The 23,586-nt window shown below is 33.0% G+C and overlaps 3 protein-coding genes, 3 long non-coding RNA genes and 1 other non-coding gene across 8 annotated transcripts; 1 reads left to right on the forward strand and 6 right to left on the reverse strand.

Annotated features, from left to right (window-relative positions):
* Nucleotides 1–4,385: 4,385 nt before the first annotated feature.
* LOC123227438 lies at nucleotides 4,386–5,483 on the reverse strand. The gene is made up of 2 exons (XR_006504466.1): nucleotides 5,388–5,483; nucleotides 4,386–5,247 (listed from the first exon to the last, which is right to left on the reverse strand). It is a non-coding gene; the product is annotated as an uncharacterized LOC123227438 (long non-coding RNA).
* A 3,147-nt stretch (nucleotides 5,484–8,630) lies between these two features.
* LOC123227011 lies at nucleotides 8,631–11,391 on the forward strand. The gene is made up of 2 exons (XR_006504421.1): nucleotides 8,631–9,617; nucleotides 11,053–11,391. It is a non-coding gene; the product is annotated as an uncharacterized LOC123227011 (long non-coding RNA).
* On the reverse strand, nucleotides 9,614–10,965 carry LOC123227009 (two-component response regulator ARR17-like). The gene is made up of 5 exons (XM_044651614.1): nucleotides 10,467–10,965; nucleotides 10,291–10,373; nucleotides 10,122–10,199; nucleotides 9,959–10,029; nucleotides 9,614–9,872 (listed from the first exon to the last, which is right to left on the reverse strand). The coding sequence occupies exons 1-5, from the start codon at nucleotides 10,579–10,581 to the stop codon at nucleotides 9,785–9,787; spliced, it is 435 nt and encodes a 144-aa protein (XP_044507549.1). The 5' UTR covers nucleotides 10,582–10,965; the 3' UTR covers nucleotides 9,614–9,784.
* Nucleotides 11,392–11,798: 407 nt separating the features above from the next.
* LOC123227010 lies at nucleotides 11,799–13,835 on the reverse strand. Its single transcript, XR_006504420.1, has 2 exons — nucleotides 13,671–13,835; nucleotides 11,799–12,722 (listed from the first exon to the last, which is right to left on the reverse strand). It is a non-coding gene; the product is annotated as an uncharacterized LOC123227010 (long non-coding RNA).
* Nucleotides 13,836–14,363: 528 nt separating this feature from the next.
* Nucleotides 14,364–17,468, reverse strand: LOC123227281 (pentatricopeptide repeat-containing protein At2g40720). Its single transcript, XM_044652018.1, has one exon. It carries the CDS (start codon nucleotides 17,439–17,441, stop codon nucleotides 14,817–14,819), a length of 2,625 nt encoding a protein of 874 aa, XP_044507953.1. The 5' UTR covers nucleotides 17,442–17,468; the 3' UTR covers nucleotides 14,364–14,816.
* Nucleotides 17,469–17,818: 350 nt separating this feature from the next.
* LOC123226877 (DEAD-box ATP-dependent RNA helicase 17) lies at nucleotides 17,819–21,475 on the reverse strand. Of its 2 annotated transcripts, XM_044651416.1 has the most exons (10): nucleotides 21,295–21,475; nucleotides 21,139–21,211; nucleotides 20,943–21,052; nucleotides 20,708–20,851; nucleotides 20,484–20,592; nucleotides 20,052–20,401; nucleotides 19,906–19,979; nucleotides 19,218–19,522; nucleotides 18,675–18,921; nucleotides 17,819–18,418 (listed from the first exon to the last, which is right to left on the reverse strand). In XM_044651416.1, exons 1-10 carry the CDS (start codon nucleotides 21,383–21,385, stop codon nucleotides 18,170–18,172), a joined length of 1,752 nt encoding a protein of 583 aa, XP_044507351.1. In that variant the 5' UTR covers nucleotides 21,386–21,475; the 3' UTR covers nucleotides 17,819–18,169. The 2 variants fall into 2 exon arrangements, with proteins under 2 accessions (XP_044507351.1, XP_044507352.1); XM_044651417.1 differs by lacking the exon at nucleotides 21,295–21,475 and having other exon boundaries at nucleotides 20,943–21,038; nucleotides 21,139–21,207.
* Nucleotides 21,476–21,545: 70 nt separating this feature from the next.
* Nucleotides 21,546–21,618, reverse strand: TRNAF-GAA. The gene has a single exon. It is a non-coding gene; the product is annotated as a tRNA-Phe (tRNA).
* Nucleotides 21,619–23,586: the final 1,968 nt, after the last annotated feature.

Consider the following 23,586-nt stretch of genomic DNA (forward strand, 5'->3'; position numbering starts at 1 on the left):
TCAAGTTTGACAACAAAACATGAAAAAAAAAAAAAAAAAAAACTCAAAAAGCACTCACATTGGATGAATAATATCATTTTGCTTACGAGCAATATTATGAATATATATTTTTAGTATATAATTTGAGTATATAAATAATATATCATCGTGTGATTGAATATTATTTTATTTTTAATTTAAAATAATTTATTCATATTATTTATGTATTTAAATTATATATTAAAAACATATATATATAGTTTTATTGTTTGCTTACATTATAAAGTTTTTGTGATGTCTATGATTTGTGTTGCTTCAATTTTTATACTCAAAGAGTGGATTAATAACATAATATTTCTATAAAATAAAACCGTACATATGGTTTAGATAATTTTTTATTATAAAAAAATAAAATATTATTATAAATATAAATTGTTAAGAAAATTATTACTATATGTTTGATAAAATTTGATAAGTATAAATAATTATTATATTTAATTGGATATAATAAAAAATATTAAAATATTATTTTACTTAAATATCTTTGGATATAATTATTCTAAATATTTTTCAATTTTTTTGTTATATTAATTGAAAATGAGAATTATCTTTATTTTAAAAAATTAATAAATAAAGATGAAATTATAACAAAATTAATATTAATATGGTAATCTTTTAATATCTAATATAAATGTGATATTCATATTATCCTTTATATTACATAATATATCATTATTGATATTGAAATTTTTAATTACTAGATAAATCAAATAAAATAATATCAGTAATAAAAAATATTTCACTAAAATTTTATATATATATATATATATATATATATATATATATATATATATATATATATCAATAATGCTATATGCACAAAATTTATGCATAAACTGATATGACAGTGATGTGGCAAATGCTACATCAATGCTATTAAATTAAATATTTTATCTTTACAATTTGATTCTCGCAAAAGAAGGCAAAGACAGTTGACAGATTGTCTCTAGTTATCGCCACAACACTACCATATCAGTTTGTGCATAAATTCTATACACAGTTTCTATGCATATAACATTATTTTATATATATATATATACAATAAACCAAACATCCCCAAAAGGCCAAGGATTGACCCACTTCTCTAGCCTTGGACATTTTATCTTGACTCTCTATAGTCCTTTGTTGTTCTACTTTGTCCCTTTGATTTTTCTTATTATTCTAACATTAACTCCCTTGCATTTTGTTATAAGATTTATTAAAAGGATTAATTATTAATAATTTGAAAAAAAAAAAATGTTATGTCGGCAATACAATGATTGAATTGTTGCAACTATTTTGAATTGGAGCACAAATATAATTAGAACATTTATGATGATGATGATGTGGGTGTTTGATATCATAATAATAAAAATAGGCTCCCACTTCTCTCCCACCCTAAATAGCTTGACTAAAAATAATGGAGGTGGAATAGCGATGTTTTATCAATAAAATTATTTATATAAATAGTAATATATTATTATATAATTAAATATTATTTTTATTTTTAATTATTTAATTATATAATAATATATTATTATTTATATATAAAATTAAATATAAAAATTATATAAATAAAAAATTATGTTATTATGTGATTAAATAATTAAAAATTAAAGATAAAATAATATATAATTATATGATAATATTTTATTATTTATGTATAAAATTATGTATGTAGATTTAGTTTTCAATTGAATGGCAAGATGGGAAAATAGAAGCAAAGGAGAGGGAGAAGAAAGAGAAGAGAGGAGAGGCAAAGTAATAAAGGCAAGTAGGTGGCAATAAAGAAAGATGGGTCTGTCAGTGAGTGAGCAGGACTCAACACTGCCCTCTTCCTTCAAATTCCATTCATCACAAAGTGAAAGGCCCCCCCATTCCACTCTGCAGTTTCTTAAATGCAGTCTCTCCAATTAACGCTGCCTCATGCATTTTAACCTAGGCCATTCATCACTCTCTTAACTCCATGTTTCAGAAACTTGCCTTGGGTTGTTTCTTTGCAGTTGCATTGATTATACCATCCCAGAAAATTCTCTCTTTGTGGCTCTGTATCATTACCCCCATTCATTTGTCCTTAATGACATGTTTGAGATTATCAAGATTTTTATAATAATCTAATTCATTGTTTAAATATTATTTATTTATACGTAATTTTTTTTTTTTTGGAATATAAAATTCATCCTAGAAATAAATAGGCCAAAAATCCTAACTCAATATGAGTTTAGTGAGCTATCTTTCTTGTTTTTGTAATGGCCAAAAGACTTATTCCCACCCAAGGTTTAATGCATTTTCAAACTTTCACCTGTTAAGTTTTAAAAATCTAAATACTCACAAATCTGTTAATTTTTATTATTATTGTCAGGATAAAATTGTTATTTAGAGATTATGTTTAAAGAAAAAACTCTTTTTTTTTTTTCTCATTTTAGTATTTAAAACTAACAGTTTCTTCATAATTTTTATTTTCTATGTTTAAAAACAAACAACCCCCCAAGTGTATGGTTTCACTCCCTTATATTTTTTTATTTTAGTTGCCTCCAATCATATGAAAAATTTCAATTTCACCCCCTTTCGTTTTAGTTTTCAGATTATTGTCGGTGTCTTTCTCCCTTCATCTCCAACATTTGAGACTGAGTCACCTGATGTCTGCCAAATTTATGGTGGGTTGGTATAATTATATGAACTTGTCTTCATATAAACTTTGTATATAATAGATTCCATCTCCATGTGTGTGCATATATATATATGGTTGACTTTTTTTTGAAATCATCGATCAATCAATCTTGTATAAGATACAGACAGTATATGCTTGCAGAGAGGTTTTGAATTTATTTGATTTTTGCAGGTTTCAAATATTTGGAAGGCCAAAGGACTATTTGCCAATTAACGATACCTTAACTCTTTAAAAGTGTATCTCTTTTTTCTCTCTAAATTTTAAAAACTAACCATTTTTCTTATAGGTCAAATTTAAAAAAATCCAATTCCTCTCTAGAATTTAGTTTTCAAACTCTAATATCATTGTCAGTAACCTCTTCATTCGAGGACTCTTTTTTTTTAGTTGAACGTCTGATTAATATTTAATGAAACTGGGGAGACAAAGAGTTTCATTAGAAAGACGAAAATAAGATTTTCGTCAATCGACATTCTAGAGGAGGAGAGAGAGACTATCGAAACATGGTGATATATTAAGGAGTCTTCGTCACTGACGATGACACTAGGTTTAATATTATAAATTGAAAATTAAATCTTATGAGAGAAATATCATTTTTTAAAATTTAATCTAAGAGACAAACTTAATTTTTAAGATTTTGAGAGGGTAAGAAAATTAAATTTTAATTTATTTTTAATATTATAAATAAAATGATAATTTTATTTTTAAAATTAATAAAATTAATTCTTATAAATAAGTATTTAAAATTTTTTTATAGAGAAAAAGTAAAAACTTGAAGAAGCAAAACACTTTGGGTGGGAATAAACCCTTCCGCCTGTTTTGAATTAAAAATGTAACTGAACTGCAACAAATGAATACCTGTAAAGCCAAAAGCTTTGGGTTTGTAAGAGGGACAATGAAGTGAGAATTTCGAAGTGCAGATGGAAAGAAAGAAACAAGAAAAATAAGTAAGAAAATGGTACAGTCAATGGTGCTCTTCTCCAGACGGTAAAACGACATACCCATCACGCGTATTTTGTTCTCTACCTTTTGTCGTTTTCACCTTTTTTTAAATTTTTATCTGGGTCAATTCTCTTTTAAAATTGAGTTCAATGCCCTCCCTCCCTCCCTGGCAGGCTCAGGCAAGGCACCATTAAAAGTTAAAGGTACTTTGATGGATTTGGGCTAAGAAAAACAGCTTTCTACAAGCCATACCCTGGGCCTCAACTGCTTTTAACACTTTTGGAAATTGAGTATTAAAGTAACCCATGTGAAGGATTTAGGTTTCAGGCTAATCACTGGATTCAGGTTTTATTTATTTGGTGTGATTGAATTAATTTTTTAAAAGCATGCTAAAATTTCCCTTTCGTATCATTTGCTATGCTTCAGTCAAAATTGGTAAACCATAATGCTTTCACTCTGGGAGAAATGGAATGTCTAGAGACAGAAGTCCAAGGTTTCACACTTCTTCAATCTACAACACAGAAATTAACAGATTTACAACAGAAGAAGAATGAAGCATCCATCAAATCATTAAGCTAGCAGTATTAGACCTAATTGAGATTCATTAAATCAAGGACAACTTTAGCAGGGTTAGTTCATTCAATAAAATTACGCATACTCATTTTAAATATACAAATAGATATATATTTGATGTGTGTTATCTAGTTATTAATTATTTTGAATTAAAAATAAAATAACAACTAATCATTTGATGACATATATAAGTATATATTCATTTATATATTTAAAATGGGTACGCGTAGTATTACTCTAGTTCATTATCTATGATCCGAGCAACTGCTGTCAAAACTGGCATCTTGACCTTATATTTTTGGACCAGCATAATCACAAGCCCAGCGGTTGATACACCTTCAGCTATCTTGAACATAGATTCCAGATAAGCACACCGATTACCAAAATTTGAGTAGCAACAGTTACTTCAAAAGGTATAAAAAACTACTTGGTTCATGGAATTTGGTATATATCATCAAGCATCTGTCCAGATCCAAGACGGACGCCAACCGTTCTATTTCTTGAAGGATTTACACAACATGTAAGTATGATGTCCCCAATTCCTGATAGACCAGTAACTGTTGTTGGCTTAGCACCCATTTCAAGAAAAGGACCATGGGAAAAAATTGTGAGATGATAGCAATCATAGAGAAACAATATTTACTTATAAGCAGTGTATAAGAATCCACACAGCTTCTGCAGCACCCACTAGAAGTAATACGAGATGGAAGGATGTACCACACGGGTCCTCATAGAAATCACAGCATAGTGCCTTGGCAGCTAAAACACCAGTCAGATGAGAGCATAATTTTCAAAGCATAGAGAAAAAATATACCTTTCTTTCCAGCCATCATATCTCAGAGCAATCTTGAGCAACAAGAGCTGCCATAGAATTTCTGCCGTGATTCATCGCTTCCACAGTTCTGATGCTTTGGTGAACACATTCTTTACTGCACTTGCAATCTCCACCCATGTAACATCACTGGAGCTATCAGGAATTATGGACTGATCACAATACTTAAAAGTAGGTATGGTTTCCAACTCAACATAAGATAGACCACCAGAACCTATATTACACCGAGAGGTGGATTTATGAATACATTAATATTATAGAATATGGAATGTCTATGAATTCAGTGTTTCAGCAACATATGAAATCTGATACTTTATTTTCACTTAATTTAATGGAAACTTAAAAATCACCTACCTTGAGGTGCTGATTCTTAATTGATTAGAAGCAAGTAGCTGCTGAACAACATTTGCCAATTTTTTTGTCTCTTGATGCCACCACCATCATTGCTGCAAAAGCAGAAATCAACAATTATGTTACTAGTCAAAAGCAACGATGACTTGAATTATAGTTGCCAAGCTCTGCAATGAAAGAATTTCCCAAAAATGTAGGTAACCGGTTGGTAATTTATGCATCATTTCCAGGGCTAACGAAGGGCCTGATATTGCAATAAAAGTTTGGCAAGGATATCTCAATGCGTGGGGGATGATCTGAGACATCATCCTCAATGTGTTTAGCTCTAAGCCTTTACTAAGGGATACTAAAGGCAAGCCTAGATCAACATAATCTGCAATGCCCTCAAGAATAGATGAACTGAACTGCTCTAACAGGGACAGGATTCAGGCAAATGCATCAGCATTAATCATACATTCAACAGGTCTTAATAGTACAAAGGGCAATAGAACAACGTAATGTTTGAAAAAGCATATTATATACATATCAAATCATAAAAATTCTGCATAATGACACATGAAAGGCGCAGGAACATGAAAGAACTGCACAGGCACTGCATGGAGGCAATAGACAACTCCTGCACAGGCACTGCATGGAGGCAATAGTCAACTCTAGAACAGACATTACATATCAAATCATAAAAATTCTCGCTAAATGACACTTTAAATATGTATAAAATGATAGTTTCGCCTTGAGACATACGTATGGATGTTACAAATACTTTCTTCTCTACCAAAAGACACCTTGACATCTCCATAATAGTTCTATTTTTCCTTTTCACAACTCTATTTTTCTGAGTAGAATAAGTCACAATATATTGATGCTGAACTCTAGAACTTACAAATATATATATAAATAAAATTGAACAGATGAATACTCCTTGCCAATCTATTACAGAACTTTTATTTTTCATAGATACACATTTGAATTCTAAACCATTAGGATCCTTAATTCTACACCCTCAATTGCTAAACTCTAACACAACTTTTTCGCATTATTTGATCAACAATTAGTAAATTTTGACTAACTTAAGTACCAAAAGAACATCAAAATTTAGTTTGATTCCTGAGTTTGTTGGCATGGCCACAATGCCCTTTCTAGTGATTGGAACCTTTTTGTAATTTCCAATTTGCACCATTCCTTTCAATTTGAGTGAACAACTCTACCTTAATTGTCATATGTTGTGTAGACCCACTATAAAGGATCCAAGATTTGTTTTGTTCCTAGTCATCCATCATCAAGGTAATAAATAAGTACTCTTCATTCTCCTCTTCTGCAAAATTTATTTGTTAACTTAGTTGAACATGTGGTGTTGAATTTTGTTGTCTCTGCTTCCTATAACAAAACTTCTTCATATGCCCATTCTTGTTGTGAAATCTACAATTCAATGGTGGTGGTATTTTCCCTTTGAACCGACATTCTACCTCTTTATGATTATTCCACTTGCAATGACTATAGGAAGGTTGATATATATCTTTATTGTTAGAGTTTTTACACCCCTCCACAAATTTGCCCTTTTCTTGACTAAAACAAGGTTTCTTTCTTTCTCTAGCAAGCTTTGACTTGATTGTAACCTTGGTTTGAAAGGCCATTTCAACACTACTCTCGCTCCTCATGTTCCTTTTTGGCTCTTATGTCTCAAGGCCACTCATCAAATCAACAAGAAACATTTAAGTAATGTCTCTTTAATCCTCAAGAGAAGAAATCTTTGACTCAAATTTCTTCAGGAGATTCTCTCTCAAAATTCTAATCGCATTCACCAACTTCATGAGTCTGTCAAAGTATTGTGATATACCCTCAATTTCATTCATTCTTGTGTTTTCAAACTGCCTCTTCACAACATGATGATCTTCATGGTTTCTGTCTTTTCCAAACCTTGATACTCTTGTTGCAACTTCTCCTAAACTTGTCTAGTAGTAGTACATGCCATGATCTCCACAAAAATGGTGTAAAAGACTACTGAATGCGGGAAAGATAGAGCCCGGCTCTTTTTCCTGCCCTCTGCCCAATATAATTGCATTTGAGCCTTCATCGGCTCCTCAGGCAATGCCGGAATGTTTCCTTTTGTTTTTGCCTCTTCCCATAGGGCAACCGGTAGGAAACTTTCCATTTTCACTACTTATATGTGATAGTGAACTCCTATAAATGCAGGGACAAGCAACAATGAAAATCTTGATGAAATCATATTTTTTTTCAAATTTTCTTCCCACCTTCTCTCTTGTGTATGACTTTTGTGTTTCTTCCTCAATTCACTCACAAGCTCTCGGGCAATCTTCTCAAACAGACCCCTAAAAGAAAATTCTACTTTATACCAATTGCTAGAATTGGAGGCAAAAAAAAAAAAAAAAAGGGCAAAAGCAATAATTTGATGTTGGAAAAAACTAACTTCTTCATCCAAATGAAATTACCACTCACATATATATGTTTTCTGATTCAAACTGAAAAATTAAGTTCTTAGAAGTTCTAAGAAACAAACTGAAATAAGAAAGAACTTCAAATTTCAAATATTCATCTATTCTTGGGTGTGCCACAGAGTTAGTTGTTGGTCTTTATTGTTTTGCAACATATATTTTCTTGTGCCGTGACATTAACTTTCTGTCGATTTTGTGTTATGACATGAATTTTCTCATGCTGCAACACAGCCTTCCAATTTTGAATAAAAGGTTCAACAATTAAGATAGTATAGCATCTCAAATTTGTGCTGTAAAGTTGAAGTTTTATGAAGGAGTAAACCTTGTTAGTGCATTCAAGGATGTCAGTTTTGGCTTTGGAGATCCAAGAGCAGACCATCTGATCAATTTTCCCCAAGCAACTCTAACAACTTTTAGAACGGTCAAGTGTCCTTTCAGGGGCAAAAGGATCAACTGGGTTTAAGTCAGAATCATCAGGAAGCGAAAAACCAGAGTGATCAGCAGCAAAACAACAAGTGGCAGTTGTTATAGAGTTGAGATGGAGCAAGTGTTGAATTGCCGCGGGGTGATTCGGGGAGTTCGACATTGTGAACGTGAAGTGGGGTTGATGTGTAAGAGTGCTTTGAAGTGAAGACTGGGTCAGATTCACCTACATCAATATCAGTTGTCCTTCCTAGGCTAAACCAGACAAAATCCTAAATCCAATTAATAGGCTTACAACCAGTGCATTGGATAATTCAAAATTTTGATTTTAAAATGTCAAATCCAACTTTTATCTCTCGGAGATTCCAAACTTTTCCCGATCAAGCTACTCATGTGGGGCAATGATATTGATTTTAGTTTTAAATTTTAATGTTCTAGAGAGCTGGATGCATCAATTTTCTTGGTATTTTTTACCAAGTCTTATCATGAAAGATGGATAGTGACATGCTTTGCTTCTAGCTTTAGAAACCCACCCTAACCATTAACCAAGCCATCTCAATAATTATCATTGAGTGACGTCCTTTTTCATGTTTCAAAGTAATTCATATGAAAAATCAGTCAAAGAAAATATAAATTATTTCATTTGATTAGGTAGGTGTTTTCAGGTTCAGTAGTTGAACAATGGTTTCCAAATTTTTATATCACAACAAAATAGAAGACTTTGTTAATTGGACAGGAATTTCGGAAAGAAGCAAAACAACGCACGCTGTCTACGCGTTTCAATTGGTCCTTCCTAATAACTTGCTGCATCAGAACAAACCTCAGCCCCCTTATTCTCCATATTACATATTCATCGATCTTTTGTCATTTCCTCTCTTGTAACACAACAAAAACTCATCTGGGTACTTTCCGTTTTGGTCAATGATTCTGGCTCTTGTTGCTTGGTGATTGAAGAAGGATGAGGGAGGCTCAAATTCGTAAAATCAAAGGGAGGAAGAAGAAGAAAGGACTGAAAAGGTGTTGTTTGTGGCCTTGTTATGCGGTTTGTTCATTGGGTAAGGGGGTTGGCAGATGCCTGTTTGTTAGTTGTTATCCAGTGTTGCAGTGCTTTGGATGTGATGATTGTAGACATCAACACCACCACCACAGGCATTTTCATTAGTTTTTTTTTATATTTTCTTTCTATATTATCATTGACTTTATAGATAATTGTTATTTCAAGCTCTTGTTCCTCTCAGGAGAAAGGAGAGGAAACATGTGAAAGTTACGTAAAGAAAGAATCCAATTTGTTATTTTTGAATTTTCTGCGGTGGGTTTGTGCTTCGCATTTTACAAGTGTATGCAGAAAAGCAATTAGAACGTAAGAAATTTCATTATGCATCTCATACAACAATAATTTGAGGGAGATGAATTTGCAGCTAGAGAAACAAATTATGTGACTTTTATACTGCAGTTTTCCCTTGATTTTTCAGAGATTGTGTTGTGGGTGCTCTTCTTCCTAATAAAATTGTGTCATTAGCTGCCTCTTCATTTCACCAAATGGCATGTCAATTTCTGCACATCTGATTGTTTCAAAGGCTTCAGCATGAACATTTGGGCTCCTTCCTCTAAGCACCTGCTCATAAATGAAATATTTTAGATTCACAAACGAATTCTGAATCGAAACATGTCGAAAAAAGATGAATTTTGGTGTATAATTACTTGTTAATTCGTGTTGGGATGTTCTCTGATGACATCACAACAACCGGAACCTCCCTGGTAGCAGAAGATTCCTGCTTGCAAGTTTGAAAGAAACAGAATTAGAAGCCAAAATGATATTTGATGTTTATATTATTCTTGAAATCCTGAAGATTAAAAGCTATACCTTGATTTTCTTTAGAAGCTCATAGCCTGTCATTCCTGGCATACAGTAATCTGTAATCACCAGGTTTACTTTAGATTCCTACAAACAAAAGCCAAACCATAATCAATCTCTGATTTCTTCAAACTTAAACCCCATAATCTTCAATACAAATTTATGCTAAGTTACTCACAATATTGCTCTCCAGGGCTTTCTCTTGTTCATCTACCAACCCCAGATACTCCAATGCCCTCACCGCGTTCTCTGCAGTTGTCACTGCAACATCAAGTAATGTGTAAATAAATAAAAACTAAACTTTTGCCCTTTTGATCATGACTAGCCTACAACAAAATGGATTAGAAAATGAACCTTTGCAAGAGGACTTCTTGAGCAACATTTCGACCAATTTTCGATCAACAAGATTATCATCAACTGCTAAAACATGAGGCTTTGATGAAGAGGATGCAACGCTACTAAACTCCATTAACAAAATGGTACAATATAATTAGAACTAGAGATAGCAGCAAGCACATACAGAAACAAAACAAAGGCACAGCAAATGCAAGGCGGCGTGGTGGAGTATTTATAGAGGAAAGGAAAGATAAGATGAAATAATGATGATAATGAAAATGACAAGTTGGTGGGTGAGAATGAATTTTTTTGATAATTCACAAGACATAAATGAATGATAAAATCAAAGTAGATCACAGATATTTCGATATCCTTTTTGGGTTTCTCTTTATGATTTGATTCAGTCCCATTCCTCCTCCATATCCCATCTTTCTCTCTCTCCAAAGACCCCTCCATCTTCTTATATATGTATCTCATGCATTGGATTGCTGCATGTACAACGTTTTTCAATTTACTTTACATGACTTTATTCTAGCCTGCTTCCCTGGTGGGTATTGAAGATTTCACTTGGATTCTCTCTTTTTTTGACATTTTTATTTTACAGATAGGTAAAGTGGGTTGATAATGGTGTGCTGTGATTTGATTTGATATGATATGAAGAGATTGTTTGTAATTAGCTTGTTTTCAGAATCAATCTTTTGTTCTGCCAAGAAATGAAAATCTAATCTCCAGCCTGATCTGATTGAGGCAACTGAGGAAGATATGCAAAATAACATATTTTTTTCATATATTGTACTTGGTTAGGCAATATTTGGACGTGATTTACATAACAACCGAATCTTTATCAAATTGTAACTTACTCATACAAAGGCTGTACCGATCACAGAAATACTTGTGTAGATATCCATTGTGATTTAAGTACTTAAAATAGTCAATTCCACTATATCAAGAATGAGCAATGATAAGTGTACTTATATAAATAGATACACATTTGATATATATTATCATATAATTGAATGTTACTTTATCTTTGATTTAAAATCAATTAATCACTAAATGTACATTTATTTATATACTTAAAATAGGTATATATAATTTTATTAATCAAGAATATCGCCACCCTTTATCTGCATCATTGGATTATAATATTCAAAATAAGTTAGATTGACAAAACCATAATCTAATGTTCTTGGTGGGATGACTTCTACAATGACAATTTATCAATTGGGCTTATAATTCTAAGAATGAAATTCTGCAAAATCATATCACTTCATTAATATTTACATTTGCCATGTATGCTTGATCTTAACCACATATCAGAAAGCACAGGCATTGCATAGAAACAAAAACTCCAGGTCTAAACCATTCGCAGGTAGCTGACTTAGAGAAACTTTTCTTTCATCATATTCACAGGTAGCTGATTTAGTTGATTACATGTTTATAACATTATCTTTCAAAAAGTGACAGGTAAAGTTTGAAACTAAAACAAAATTTTTTTTTCAGTGAGCCATAGCTTTTGGTTGATGCTCAACATGTAATCATCCTCGTTTGATGCTTGCCTTTGGAATGGATGATGTTCATGGCCTGGCAGATGTCATAAATGGTATGCCCTTAAATGTGGCCACACCTTTCTCATTAGTCAACAGATGCAGCAACCATGAGAGAGCTGTCATCAGATTTTATGCAAGTATAAATGACAACCCACTTCACCATATCAAGACTGTCCAGTCACCCAATAATAATATACACCGAGTATCCACTTAGAGTTTATATGCATACAGTCACATGCCTAGAAAAAGGAAAGCACATACTAGTGTAATCTTCTACAGCTGCTTCTTTTTTGGGTTTAGTACATCCTCTGGTTTTCCATCAACCCAGGATGAAAATATTAACAATCATTTCTAAATACAGGTGACACCAGGAAGAAAACTGTATTTGCAACAATGAAAACTTAATTCCAAGTTACAAGAGAATAAATGGAAGAGATCACAATATAATTTATGTATTGGTTGAACGAATGAAGGTGTACAGTATTACTATTAAGCTGACAGTTGAATGTGCAGCTCATTTAATCAGAAACTTTAGCCACCTTCAGCGCTCATTTTATGTAATCCTAGTCTGAACCAGGAAATTCAGGGGGTATAATCATGTTTTTTAATTTCTATTCAACTTGGTATGCTTAACCAGAAAATGAAACATGCTCCCCGGTTTTGGCCCTTCTGGAGGTACTAAAGGCTCTTCGACACTGTGATCTTCATTTGAAGCATAAAGCATCTAAAAAGACCGGAATCATAAATAAAACAAAAAATCAACCTCTTTGCTTTGGAATTGTTTAGGAATGCAAGATAAGATTTGTACGAAAAACTGCAGTCTCCAAAATTCATATTAAAACAATTATAATAATAAAAAGCAAATTTCAAAATCACATAATATTTAGTTATCTAGTGAAAGAAAAAAAAAAGGGCTTCTTCTGAGGATTTCATGGACTAATTTCAAATGAAATGCTTGGAAGAGAATCAAGCATAAATTAAAGGCAGAACAATATGTCAGGAATGCATAAATTATTGTGTCATATCATCAAAAGCTTGAATCAGTTCTAATAATTATATCACTTAAGATTCAATTGGGTGGCAAGAAAACAGAGTTTCAACCAGGAAGCAGTTTATGAGTTTTGAATAGTAATACATGTACAAACAAATTGTTCATATGAGGGTGTTTTGATGTGAAAGAAAAAGCAAACAATCAGAGTACATATACAGATAAGTTTGTACAAATTTTTTATACTCATAGTTTTATTCATGATTTTTAACCAGGATGTAATACAAAAAGCTTTTACAGGGAACAATCATATAAGTTTAATTTCCTCCTTTTCTAGGCTAGAAGAGTCTATTTAAGGAATTCAATTTTCTCCTTTTCTGAGCTAGAAGTTTATTCAAGAAGCAAACAGTTGAGCTTATTCAACAAATACCTCATTTGAGCAGAACAGAAACCAAACTATTATTCGAACTTATTCAGCAAACATATTAGGAATTTTTTCTACAGATTACCGACATCACATCTTGTAGCTTTCCAGGTTTCACATTAGTTATCAGCACAACAAAGCAATTCGGGTCGAAAACTGAATTAAATGAGCTTGTAGCGTGAAACAAAGAGGGGAAAATGTTGAAATTGTAAGAACAGTATAGTTGAGTAATGACAAGAAAAGGCATAAATTCGGCTTACAGGATCACAAGAAAGGTGTTTACAGGGAGATTATGACGCTTCCATTTGCAGCCAGCATCTGTGTTGAATGTTTCTCATCTCAAATGGACCTTTTGTATGTGTTGATGGAGCTTTTAATTTAAAGCTCAGTATAATTTAAAACTTGGCTCAAGTAGGCTTCCTCAATCTCTATTTGAAATTACAAAAGAAGAAAAATATTATAGGTATCTATTTTAAATATATATATTTATATAAAGGTGTTATTATAGGTTAAATGGCTATTTTTTCACCTAAATTTTAGTTTAATTTCATAAACATATCTATAGTAATTGAAAAATTTAAATATACATTTATAAGTTAACTTATATTAAAATTGTTTATAAAAATAATGGTAAAATTGTTATTTTATCATTAAATCTAAAAATCTTAAAAATTTATATTATTTTCTTTTACCCCACTTTCCCTATCCCCATTCCCTCCCCCCCCCCCCCAAACAATGATGGCTCTTCTTTGGATGTCTTTTCTCCGTCTAAAATTCTCCCTCTCTTATCAACATCATCTATACAAAACCCATCGTTTGACAACCACCTTAATATTATTTATTGATGTTATCTTTGAATAAAAAGGAAGAGGTATTATTTAAGCCAATTAATTTTCCTTTTTTGTTTTTTTACTGCAATCAAGGGTAAGTTAGAGTTAGTACTACAAAGTAAATCTGTTCAACAAAATATGTTCATGTCAAATCATGTTTATACTACTTTAAATGACACTTTTTCATCTATAAGGTATTTGTTTACACATATATCAAGATAAATGATCTTAGAATGTTATAATACGACTGATGGGTTGAGTGAACTGTGGCAAAGAGCTTGGATAATTGCAGCTCTGCTTGCATATGTTCTCTTGGTCATAATATGCATTCTCTGGGCCCTATCATATAACCCAAGTAGATAATCTCTGGAACCCATCATTTTCTTACAGACTGCTATTCAATGAACTTGTTTTGAGCAGCATTTGCATCTATTGTGGAGATTTATGGGAAACTTTAGTCAATGGATGATTGAACTGTCCCATTCTAGAGTATTAATGTGTGCTTTAAAAAGATACATGAGCAGCCACTCGGTTTTGCTAGAGATTCAAGGTACACATTATTCACTTTTTGGGGTCTCAGTAGGCTTCAACACATTCATAATCCCGTGTATTCTTTACCATGTTCTTTCTAAGACTATTTAAGGTCTCATATATTTTGATTGTGTTTTCTGATGATGAATCTCCAGAGAAGAAAATGTCAACTTTGTTCCTTTGTTCAATCCAACTGCAACCGGGGTTCTTCTTCAGTCCTTTTTCTTTCATAGAAGTTCTTAAGTTCGCTGCTTGATCCCACATTTCAGCTTCTCCATATAGATGTACTAGTTGAACATAATTGCTGCCTCTGTTTGGCTCCAGCTTTAGTAGGTTTCGAGCTGCCAGTTCTCCAAGCTCCAAGCTATGATGAACTCGACAGGCACACAACAAACTCAACCAGACACTCCTGTCAGGTTCAATGGGCATGCTTTTGACAAAGCTGTAGGCATCATCCAAGCATCCAGTGCGCCCTAGGAGATTGACAATGTTCACAAAATGCTCCATCTTAGGTTCAATCCCATAGTCTGCTTTCATAGATTGAAATAGATGCAGACCCAACTTTACCAAGCCAGAATGGTTGCAAGATGAAAGCAGGGAGAGAAAAGTTACACCATCAGGTCTTACCCCTGATCTTTTCATCTGATCAAACAGCTCCACTGCTTTAAGACATTCTCCATGAAATCCATAACCAGCAATCATTGAATTCCATGTTACAGAGTCTTTCTGAGACATGTTTTCAAAGATATACTCTGCATATTTTAAGAATCCGCACTTGATATACATGTCAATTAATGCATTCTCCACTTGAACATCACATGGAATCTTCAGTCTAGTCAGATATCCATGAATAATCTTCCCTTGAATCAGCGCTGCTGTTGATGAAATTGCAACAAGAACACTCGTGATGGATACAGAATCTGGATAGAAGCCATGCTGCACAATCTCAGGAAAAAGCTTAATTGACAGTTCTGGCATACCATTGCGGCAATAACATGAAATCATAGAATTCCAAACAACAAGATTTTTATGTGGCATGTCAGAAAAAACGTTTCCAGCCAATTCTGCAAAACCACATTTGGAATACATATCTATCAGAGAACTAGCCACAAAAAAATCCAGTTGAAATCCACACTTGATAACAAATCCATGGATCTGTCTGCCCAGATCTACATTCTCCAGTCCTGAACACGCACTCATAACACTTACCATAATGTTAGAATCCGGCTTCATTACATCTACATCCATAGCTCTGAAAAAATCCAAAGCCTCCTCAAACTTACTGTTATGACAAAGGCCTGATATCATAGAGCCAAATGCAACCACATCCCTTTCCTTCATAGTACTGAAAACCAACTTAGCATCAAGATAACTCCCACACTTGGCATACATGGTCATTAAGGCACTTTGTATTGCAATATTACTCTGTATAGGTCTTTTGACTAATTCTGCATGAACTGACCTACCAAAATCATATAGTCCAATTATACCGCTTGATGATAATACATTCATCATTGTAAAGGAATCATAGGGGATTGCATTTAATCTCATCTGTTTAGAAACTTCCAAAGCATCATAAGCATAGCCATTATTAGTATAAGATGAGATCATGGCATTCCATACTTCAATCTCTTTTTCTTGTATCAGATGAAAAATTTTTTCTGCAGTTTCAATCATCTTGCACTTGGCATACATAATTAATAGAGAAGTATAAACATAAGGATCACTTTGAAATCCCATCTTAACCACATCACAGTGAACTTGCATGCCAAAACTCACATTTTCGCCATTCCCACAAGCAGTCAAAGCACCAGAAAACGAAGTTGACGCAAATTTGACATCCTCATTTTTCCCTAAAGAATACAATTCCAAGCTACAATCCCATAAACCCTTCTCACTAAAGCCACCAATCATCACATTCCACAGTACCACACTGCTCTTATTACTCAACATATCAAACACATACCAAGCATATTCTAACCGACCCCAAGTCAAGTACATATTAATTATTGCAGTATCCAAGAACGAGTCACCATTCCCAATGTTCCTTACTATATAACCATGAATCTGCCTGCCTTCATTATATCCTAAACCCCCATCATTACACACACCAAGTAGAATACTTAATGTGTAAGCATCAGGTCTTATACCCAACGTTTGCATTCTACAAAACTGGTGTATACCTTCAATCATATGACCAAATCTAAAGTACCCATCTATAATAGAGTTCCAAACTGATATATCTTGAGCTAAAACTTCACTCTCTGACAATTTATCAAACACATGAACTGCAAGCGGAAGTGACGCACATTTAACATACATATTGATAAGAGAAGAGGCAATATATGGGTCAAATTGTAGGCCCATGGTAATAATTGTAGAATGAATTGTTTTTCCATATCGAAGATTTGGAAGTGAAGCAGAGGCCTTGAGAACTGAAGGAAAGGTGAATTTAGTTACACTAAAAGGACAGTTAGGATTATTGGAGTATAGTTTCAGTGCTTCTACGTATTGTCCTTGTTGGGCAAGAAATTTGATCTTGGAATTGATCAGGGATTGTGTTGAGATATGTGAGTGTGTTGAAAAAGAAAGATGACGACTAATGCATATCTTGAAATGCATATCAACATTGTTCTTCCATGCACGAAGTAGCAGCTTGCTAGAATACATAGTTTGCTATAAATTCATCAATAAAACTGCGTCCTATCCTAGCACCCTCTTACAGACCCGATTACGTGTTTAAATAATATATTATTATTTCATTAATTCTTTAAATTAAGAATAAAAAAGTAATATCATATATATTTATTTTTAAATATACAAATAAATACATAAATAATATATTATAATATAATTTAAAATTATTTTATTCTTAATTTTAAAATTTTTTAATCACTTGATTACAGACGCTAAATATATATTTATTTACATTGAAAATAAATACATATAATTTTATTAAAAATAAAATAATATCTGATTAGATATTGATATATCACCTGAATACTTAAAGTGTGCATCACTCTAAATTCCTTGATGAAAGAATCAGATTTTGCAAATGGGTCCTTTATTTTGTATCACTGGACATGAACGATGCCACAAACTGAAAATAAATCTACAATCGTGTTTCTGTCAAAATTTTATAAGCTACAGTGAGAAGTAAAATTATGCTCAACAGTTACAACTCTGCCCATTGCAGAGAACAAAATGACCCATCTAATATGCCACAATGAGTTTCCAATTAACCAGTTCCCGGCAGCCGCCACCAGATCATACAAGTCAGTGAAAGACAACGAATCTGATCCAAGTATTTTCGCATGCTGCAACTGCTCAAGCTGATCAAGAGGGGTCAAATTTTCAAAACTGTCCATTTACTCAGTTCAGCGCCCCACATTATAAAATTATGTTTTACCAGAAACCTTCCTTTTTATCTGTTGCCCCTTCTGCTTCTGATTCCTCTTTCTTTTCTTTGATTGTGTTTGGAATGATTTCCCGACCAAAGATGGTTGTTCTTTCAATGCAAAGCTCTTGGCAACATGCCCTAAATGAAGCTTCTTCACCATAAAAATTCTTTTCAGCTCACCACGATGGGCAGTGTATGCACGAACCCAGGAGCAAAAGGCATTCTGGGCAAGTTTCTTCATCTTTGGCTGCAGAAAGGCAACGAATGAAAGCCATCAACTTGGAGCACACACAACAAGAAAAACTAGAACCGGTAGGTCTAATTGTGGTCTAAATCTGATGATAATACTGAAAAAACAAGCCAAATATGGAAGGAATACCCTGTGCAGAGTTTGATGTCTCTGTAAGGGCTTTTCCCAAGTTACATACTCAAAGTTAAAGACCAACCATAGTCAACATATTACTAGTGTATAAATACTCATCATAATATACCCAGTGTCATACCTCAGCCAAGACAAACGACTCAAGTGCTTTTTGGAGAGCTAATACCCAAGGATGTGATTCTGCAGTAACAAACTTCTTCACTTGAGGCACCTGACCATACAACGGAAAACCATCTAACACTTTGAGGAGAGGATACTCGGTCAATGTTACACCATGTTTCTCCAGGTCTTGCAGATAATCCACCTCAATTGGCTGTAGAAATAACAGTGAATCTCCTCTTTCACCCAACCGAGCAGTTCTACCAACCCTGCATCACAGATAAAGAAGGTTAGCATCAAGCATCTACAGAACATCAATCTGTCACAACAAAAGCAACAAGAATCTCTGCCTTTCACTTGAAAGACATAAAAACAAGCGCAAGTACAATTTAATATTGATAGCAAAGTAGGATTGCAAATAAATTTAGGACACAAGTCAGTAGTATATAAAAACAAAAAATTGAATGCCAGTTATAACAATGCAGCATATAGAGTCCTCAAAATGAAAGAAAACAGCCTATGAATCATTAGAAATGAAATTTTCAAAAGAGACAAGTCTAAATACCTATGCACATATTCAGTAGCCTCCCCTGGAGAATCATACTGTATAATACATTTAACTTTCGGAAAATCCAGGCCTCTAGCAGCAACATCAGTGGACAATAGCAGTGCCAACTTTTCTGTTTTAAGGGCCCCAAATGTAGTTCTTCTATCTTCTTGGTTCATATTCCCATGTAACCTGAATGTTTTACATCTCAAAAATAGCTGTTTGGTTTCTGCGTCTTGTTGTGCATAGGGTGACCACCGGAATTCACTCAACAGAGAATAGTGAAAATCCACAGCATCACATGTTGAAAAGAACACCACAACCTACAGGAGTGTGGAGAGAACTTGACAAATTAATACCAAATCAGACAATGAAGCATGTAAATAAAGCCAGAAGAAATGTTAACAATTATTGGATCAGATCTTGAACTCAAAAAATAAAAATACAAAAAAGTGACTGCACATGGTTTCAATGGATCAAATGAAGATCAAGTTAAAGCCAATTAATTAGTGATTTTCTTCATACTAGAAAAAGGCATCAGAAATCTAATAAAAGAAAAAAAAAAATTGTTTAATAAGATTGCCCTCAGTATCTCTCAAGAAACATATCAACTTAAAAGGCTTTGGAATCAGAATGATATTGATAACAAAAGACAGAGAGTTACTAGAAGCTGCATTAAGGAATTAAAAAATTAAATAAGTCTCACCTTTTGGGAAGCTTTTCTTTCAAAAAGATGCTTTAGTATGGAAAGAAGTACCACAAGCCGTGAACCACAGGGCACTGCATAAAATTCATTGAGACGTTTATCACTCTAACCTAAGGTTAAACGTCCACCAAGGAAACAATATATACCTTTCACAAATTTTTGAACCAACTGAGCTGGAAGATTGTAGTCTCCACTTGAAGAGCTCATCATTGCACTTGGATGTTCAAGTTCTTCATTCATAGCAGATCCCAGAGATCCACTCTGTTCACACAATGCATCTTGTTGCACCTTCTTGTCATCAAGGCCAATCATAACTGGATCTTCCAAACTAATTCTTGCAAGATTATTTACTTTTTCATTTAAAGTAGCTGATAATAGCAAATTCTGCCTCTTAGAGTTAGGAACTTCCTTCTCCTTGCCAACAAACCCATCATTCCTAGAGCCCAAAATATCTAGTATCTCCTCAATTTCTTTTCCAAATCCTAATTCCAGAATCCTGTCAAGAAGCAGATTAAGAATTAATGAAGACACAATTTGTTGAGGACCTGTAACTCAAACTTTAACCTATGAAACTATACCTATCTGCCTCATCAAAAATTATCCAACGCAAATTTGCATGTAAGAATGATGATGTATTCTTTAAGTGATCCAGAAGGCGTCCAGGTGTTGCAACAAGGATAGATATACCTGAAAAGTATTTAGTAACGCAAGATGAATTTCCCAATCGACTAAGTTACACCTACAATTAATAGTAAGTCTCTCTACATTCTACAAGTGCCAGGAAATTTAGAAAGTGGTTTACCTTTGCGCAATCTGGCTTTCTCTTTCGACCTATTCTCACCACCCATAACATAACCTGGCACAATCCAATGGTACCGATGCAATAACTTGTGCAAAATCTCAAAAACTTGCATGCATAATTCTCGTGTAGGCACAAGAACCAATGCTACCAAACAACCAAACAATCAACACATCAACATAATTGTTACTGAAAAAAAAGCACACATTAAAAAACGTAATTGTTTTATACTCATTACCAAAAGTTCCATGAGAACGATCAATTCGTGGAGTGTAACTCTGCAAGTGATGAATAATGGGAGCTAAATATGCTACGGTCTTGCCAGTACCAGTTGCTGCATTAACAAGTCTATATTTCCGGATGTGAATAAATTATCATTAACAAACTACAATGTTTAAAAAGAGAAACAACGAGAACAAAGGACAGGATGATACACGTGTCGGCCAGTAAGGATTACAGGAATGGCTTGAGCCTGCACAAGAGTGGGAGCTTCGAATCCCAATCTTTCTGTACACAAATTACGTATATTATCACTATAATTAGCTTTAAATAAAGCAAAAAAATGTATTTTTTTTTTCAAACAAAACAACCTCGAAGCTGGTCACATAATGTGGAGTGAAGGCCGAGGCTGCTAAAAGAACACGACGCGAATATTCCGTTCACTGTTTCTTTCTTCTTCATTCTTTTTGCTTCGTTCGCCTGTGATTTTGGCGTTCTGAAATTCGTCAGCCTGGGATTTTAGGGTTTTGGAAGCAACTGAATCTGACGCGGGGTTTATCTCAAAAGGGAAACGACGGCGTTTTGGTCCGAGTAGATTTTTTTCAAAAGTTAAACATAAAAGTGCGGTGAGCGTGGATCGAACACGCGGCCTTCAGATCTTCAGTCTGACGCTCTCCCAACTTAGCTATCCCCGCAAATTAGTTGAGGGTTAAAATATTTTGATAACATTCCCTCTAATACTTGCAATTATGCATTCATAATTTAAGGGAAATTAAATTATTTTAGTTTTTTTAGCCAGTTGTACTTTTTTTTCATTATACCTTTTCTTACCAAGGTATTAAATTTATACTCATTTTACCCTCATCCAAACCTAAGAAATTTAACATCTCAAAAATCATTTTCATTCATATCTTCATCTAAAAATCAATTCAAGATAAAAGAAATCTTATATCAAAGCCATTTTAATCCACGTAAATAACATTCCATCACATTGTTTTGATATTTTATTTGAAAATCTAAAATTAAAATTTTGAGATTTATTTATTTAAAATTGAATCCCGCTTTGTTAATTTGTGAGTAATTAAAGTTTTTGTTATTGTTTTGTAGTTAATTTAATTATAAAAATAGTTTGTTTACATCAAATTTATGTTAGAATAAAAAAAAATGTTTAATTTTTTATATCGAATCAGTAAAAAACATAATATTTTAATTTTCTAAAAAAAAAAAAGATAAGTAAAAATTGGGTTCATAGATAGACGTAAAATTTCGTATAATTGTTTATCTGTCTATTTACCTATCCCACTCCTACCAAACTGATTTTATTTAACAAAGTAGTATACTTTGAACCTGTGAGAGGGTGTTTTGGCTTCCCCTAGCTATATAAAGCTGAGCTTAGTGGTGATAATGACCATTTTAACCCTGATTGGTGATCTTATAGTGGCTTCACTATGTAGAAATTAAATAGAATCATGTTTTAGTGCATTCAATTTACCCAACTCTAAATCACCAAAATATTTTCCTAACTCTACAATTTTTTTGTGTGTGTGTGTGTGCAGTCTTTACCCACCTATGCAATTGTTCTTTCTTATAGTAAGTCTATTGTTTCTGTTGTATTCCTTTAGTTATTCGGGAACACTATGTTTGAAACTTTCTCAATTCGGTTTCAAAACAAACAGGTCATAATCATGCCTACAAACCAAAAACAAACCCTTAAATATCACAGTTTAAAAAATATAATGTAATAAATAACTATAAATAGATATCAATAAATCAAAAATTGGTGAATTTTTGTTGTGTTTATCTAAAAGGGGAGATCCTATGAAATATGGAACTGATTCTTCTGTTTCCTTGTTTCACTTGCCATTCACCAAGGGTAGAGACAGCAAATGTCGTGGGTGGGTTAGTACGGCTCGCGTCAAGGCCTCTGGAGAAGACTCATGGGTTGGTTTGATATAACCCATGAAAATTTAAAACAACTATGAAAGTTTATTAATTTCTTGTAACTAAATTATAAATCATATGGATTGATCAGTCAAAAAGTCTATAAAAGTATGACTCACAAATTCACAATGCCAAGGGTCGTTCTTCGAGTTTTAACATCGAAGCGGGTCAACATGACTCACCATGACCCACCTTTTGCCAAGTCTTCCCATAATAGAGCCTATCATTGGCTCTAATTGCCAATTTTCAGTTTAATATTGATATATTATTAATATATCCAATGTCTAATATTTTAGCTTATGAATTAAAAAAAAATCCTATAATTCCAAGAAAGCTTATTTTAGTATATTTTGAATTATCAATTAAATAATCTAAATATATGATCTTTTTCACTTGGTTTTAATAATTAAATATCCTTTTAGTCGTAAAACACATCAGTGACAATTAGACCCCAATGTACTATATCGCATGTGTCAAATAGTCAACCGTGTATACATTTTTACTGTTCTCTTTTTGACTTTAGTTAAAGTTAAAATTATTATGTTCGACAAATTTAATATTGATTGAAATCTGATTAAGAGTTTAAAATTTAATTGATTATTTAAATTTTAAATCAATAATCTAGTTTAAATAAACTATGTGACTGTTTAGAATAACCAAGATTATTCATAACCCAATAATAATAAGTTATACCCAATTGAAATAATAAGTCATACTAAATT

This window comes from Mangifera indica, chromosome 10 (genome assembly GCF_011075055.1).
Source record: "Mangifera indica cultivar Alphonso chromosome 10, CATAS_Mindica_2.1, whole genome shotgun sequence".
NCBI lineage: Eukaryota > Viridiplantae > Streptophyta > Magnoliopsida > Sapindales > Anacardiaceae > Mangifera > Mangifera indica.

Coding starts and splice junctions, on each gene's coding strand:
- LOC123227009 (XM_044651614.1), bottom strand. CDS start 10,581: ATGGAGTTTAGTAGCGTTGCATCCTCTTCATCAAAGCCTCATGTTTTA. Junction 10,374..10,466: donor CAAGAAGTCCTCTTGCAAAG/GTTCATTTTCTA, acceptor TTGATGTTGCAG/TGACAACTGCAGAGAACGCG. Junction 9,873..9,958: donor ATCCCAACACGAATTAACAA/GTAATTATACAC, acceptor ATTTATGAGCAG/GTGCTTAGAGGAAGGAGCCC.
- LOC123227281 (XM_044652018.1), bottom strand. CDS start 17,441: ATGTATTCTAGCAAGCTGCTACTTCGTGCATGGAAGAACAATGTTGAT.
- LOC123226877 (XM_044651416.1), bottom strand. CDS start 21,385: ATGAAGAAGAAAGAAACAGTGAACGGAATATTCGCGTCGTGTTCTTTT. Junction 20,852..20,942: donor TCGTTCTCATGGAACTTTTG/GTAATGAGTATA, acceptor GTTGTTTGGTAG/CATTGGTTCTTGTGCCTACA. Junction 20,593..20,707: donor GAAAGCCAGATTGCGCAAAG/GTAAACCACTTT, acceptor AATACTTTTCAG/GTATATCTATCCTTGTTGCA.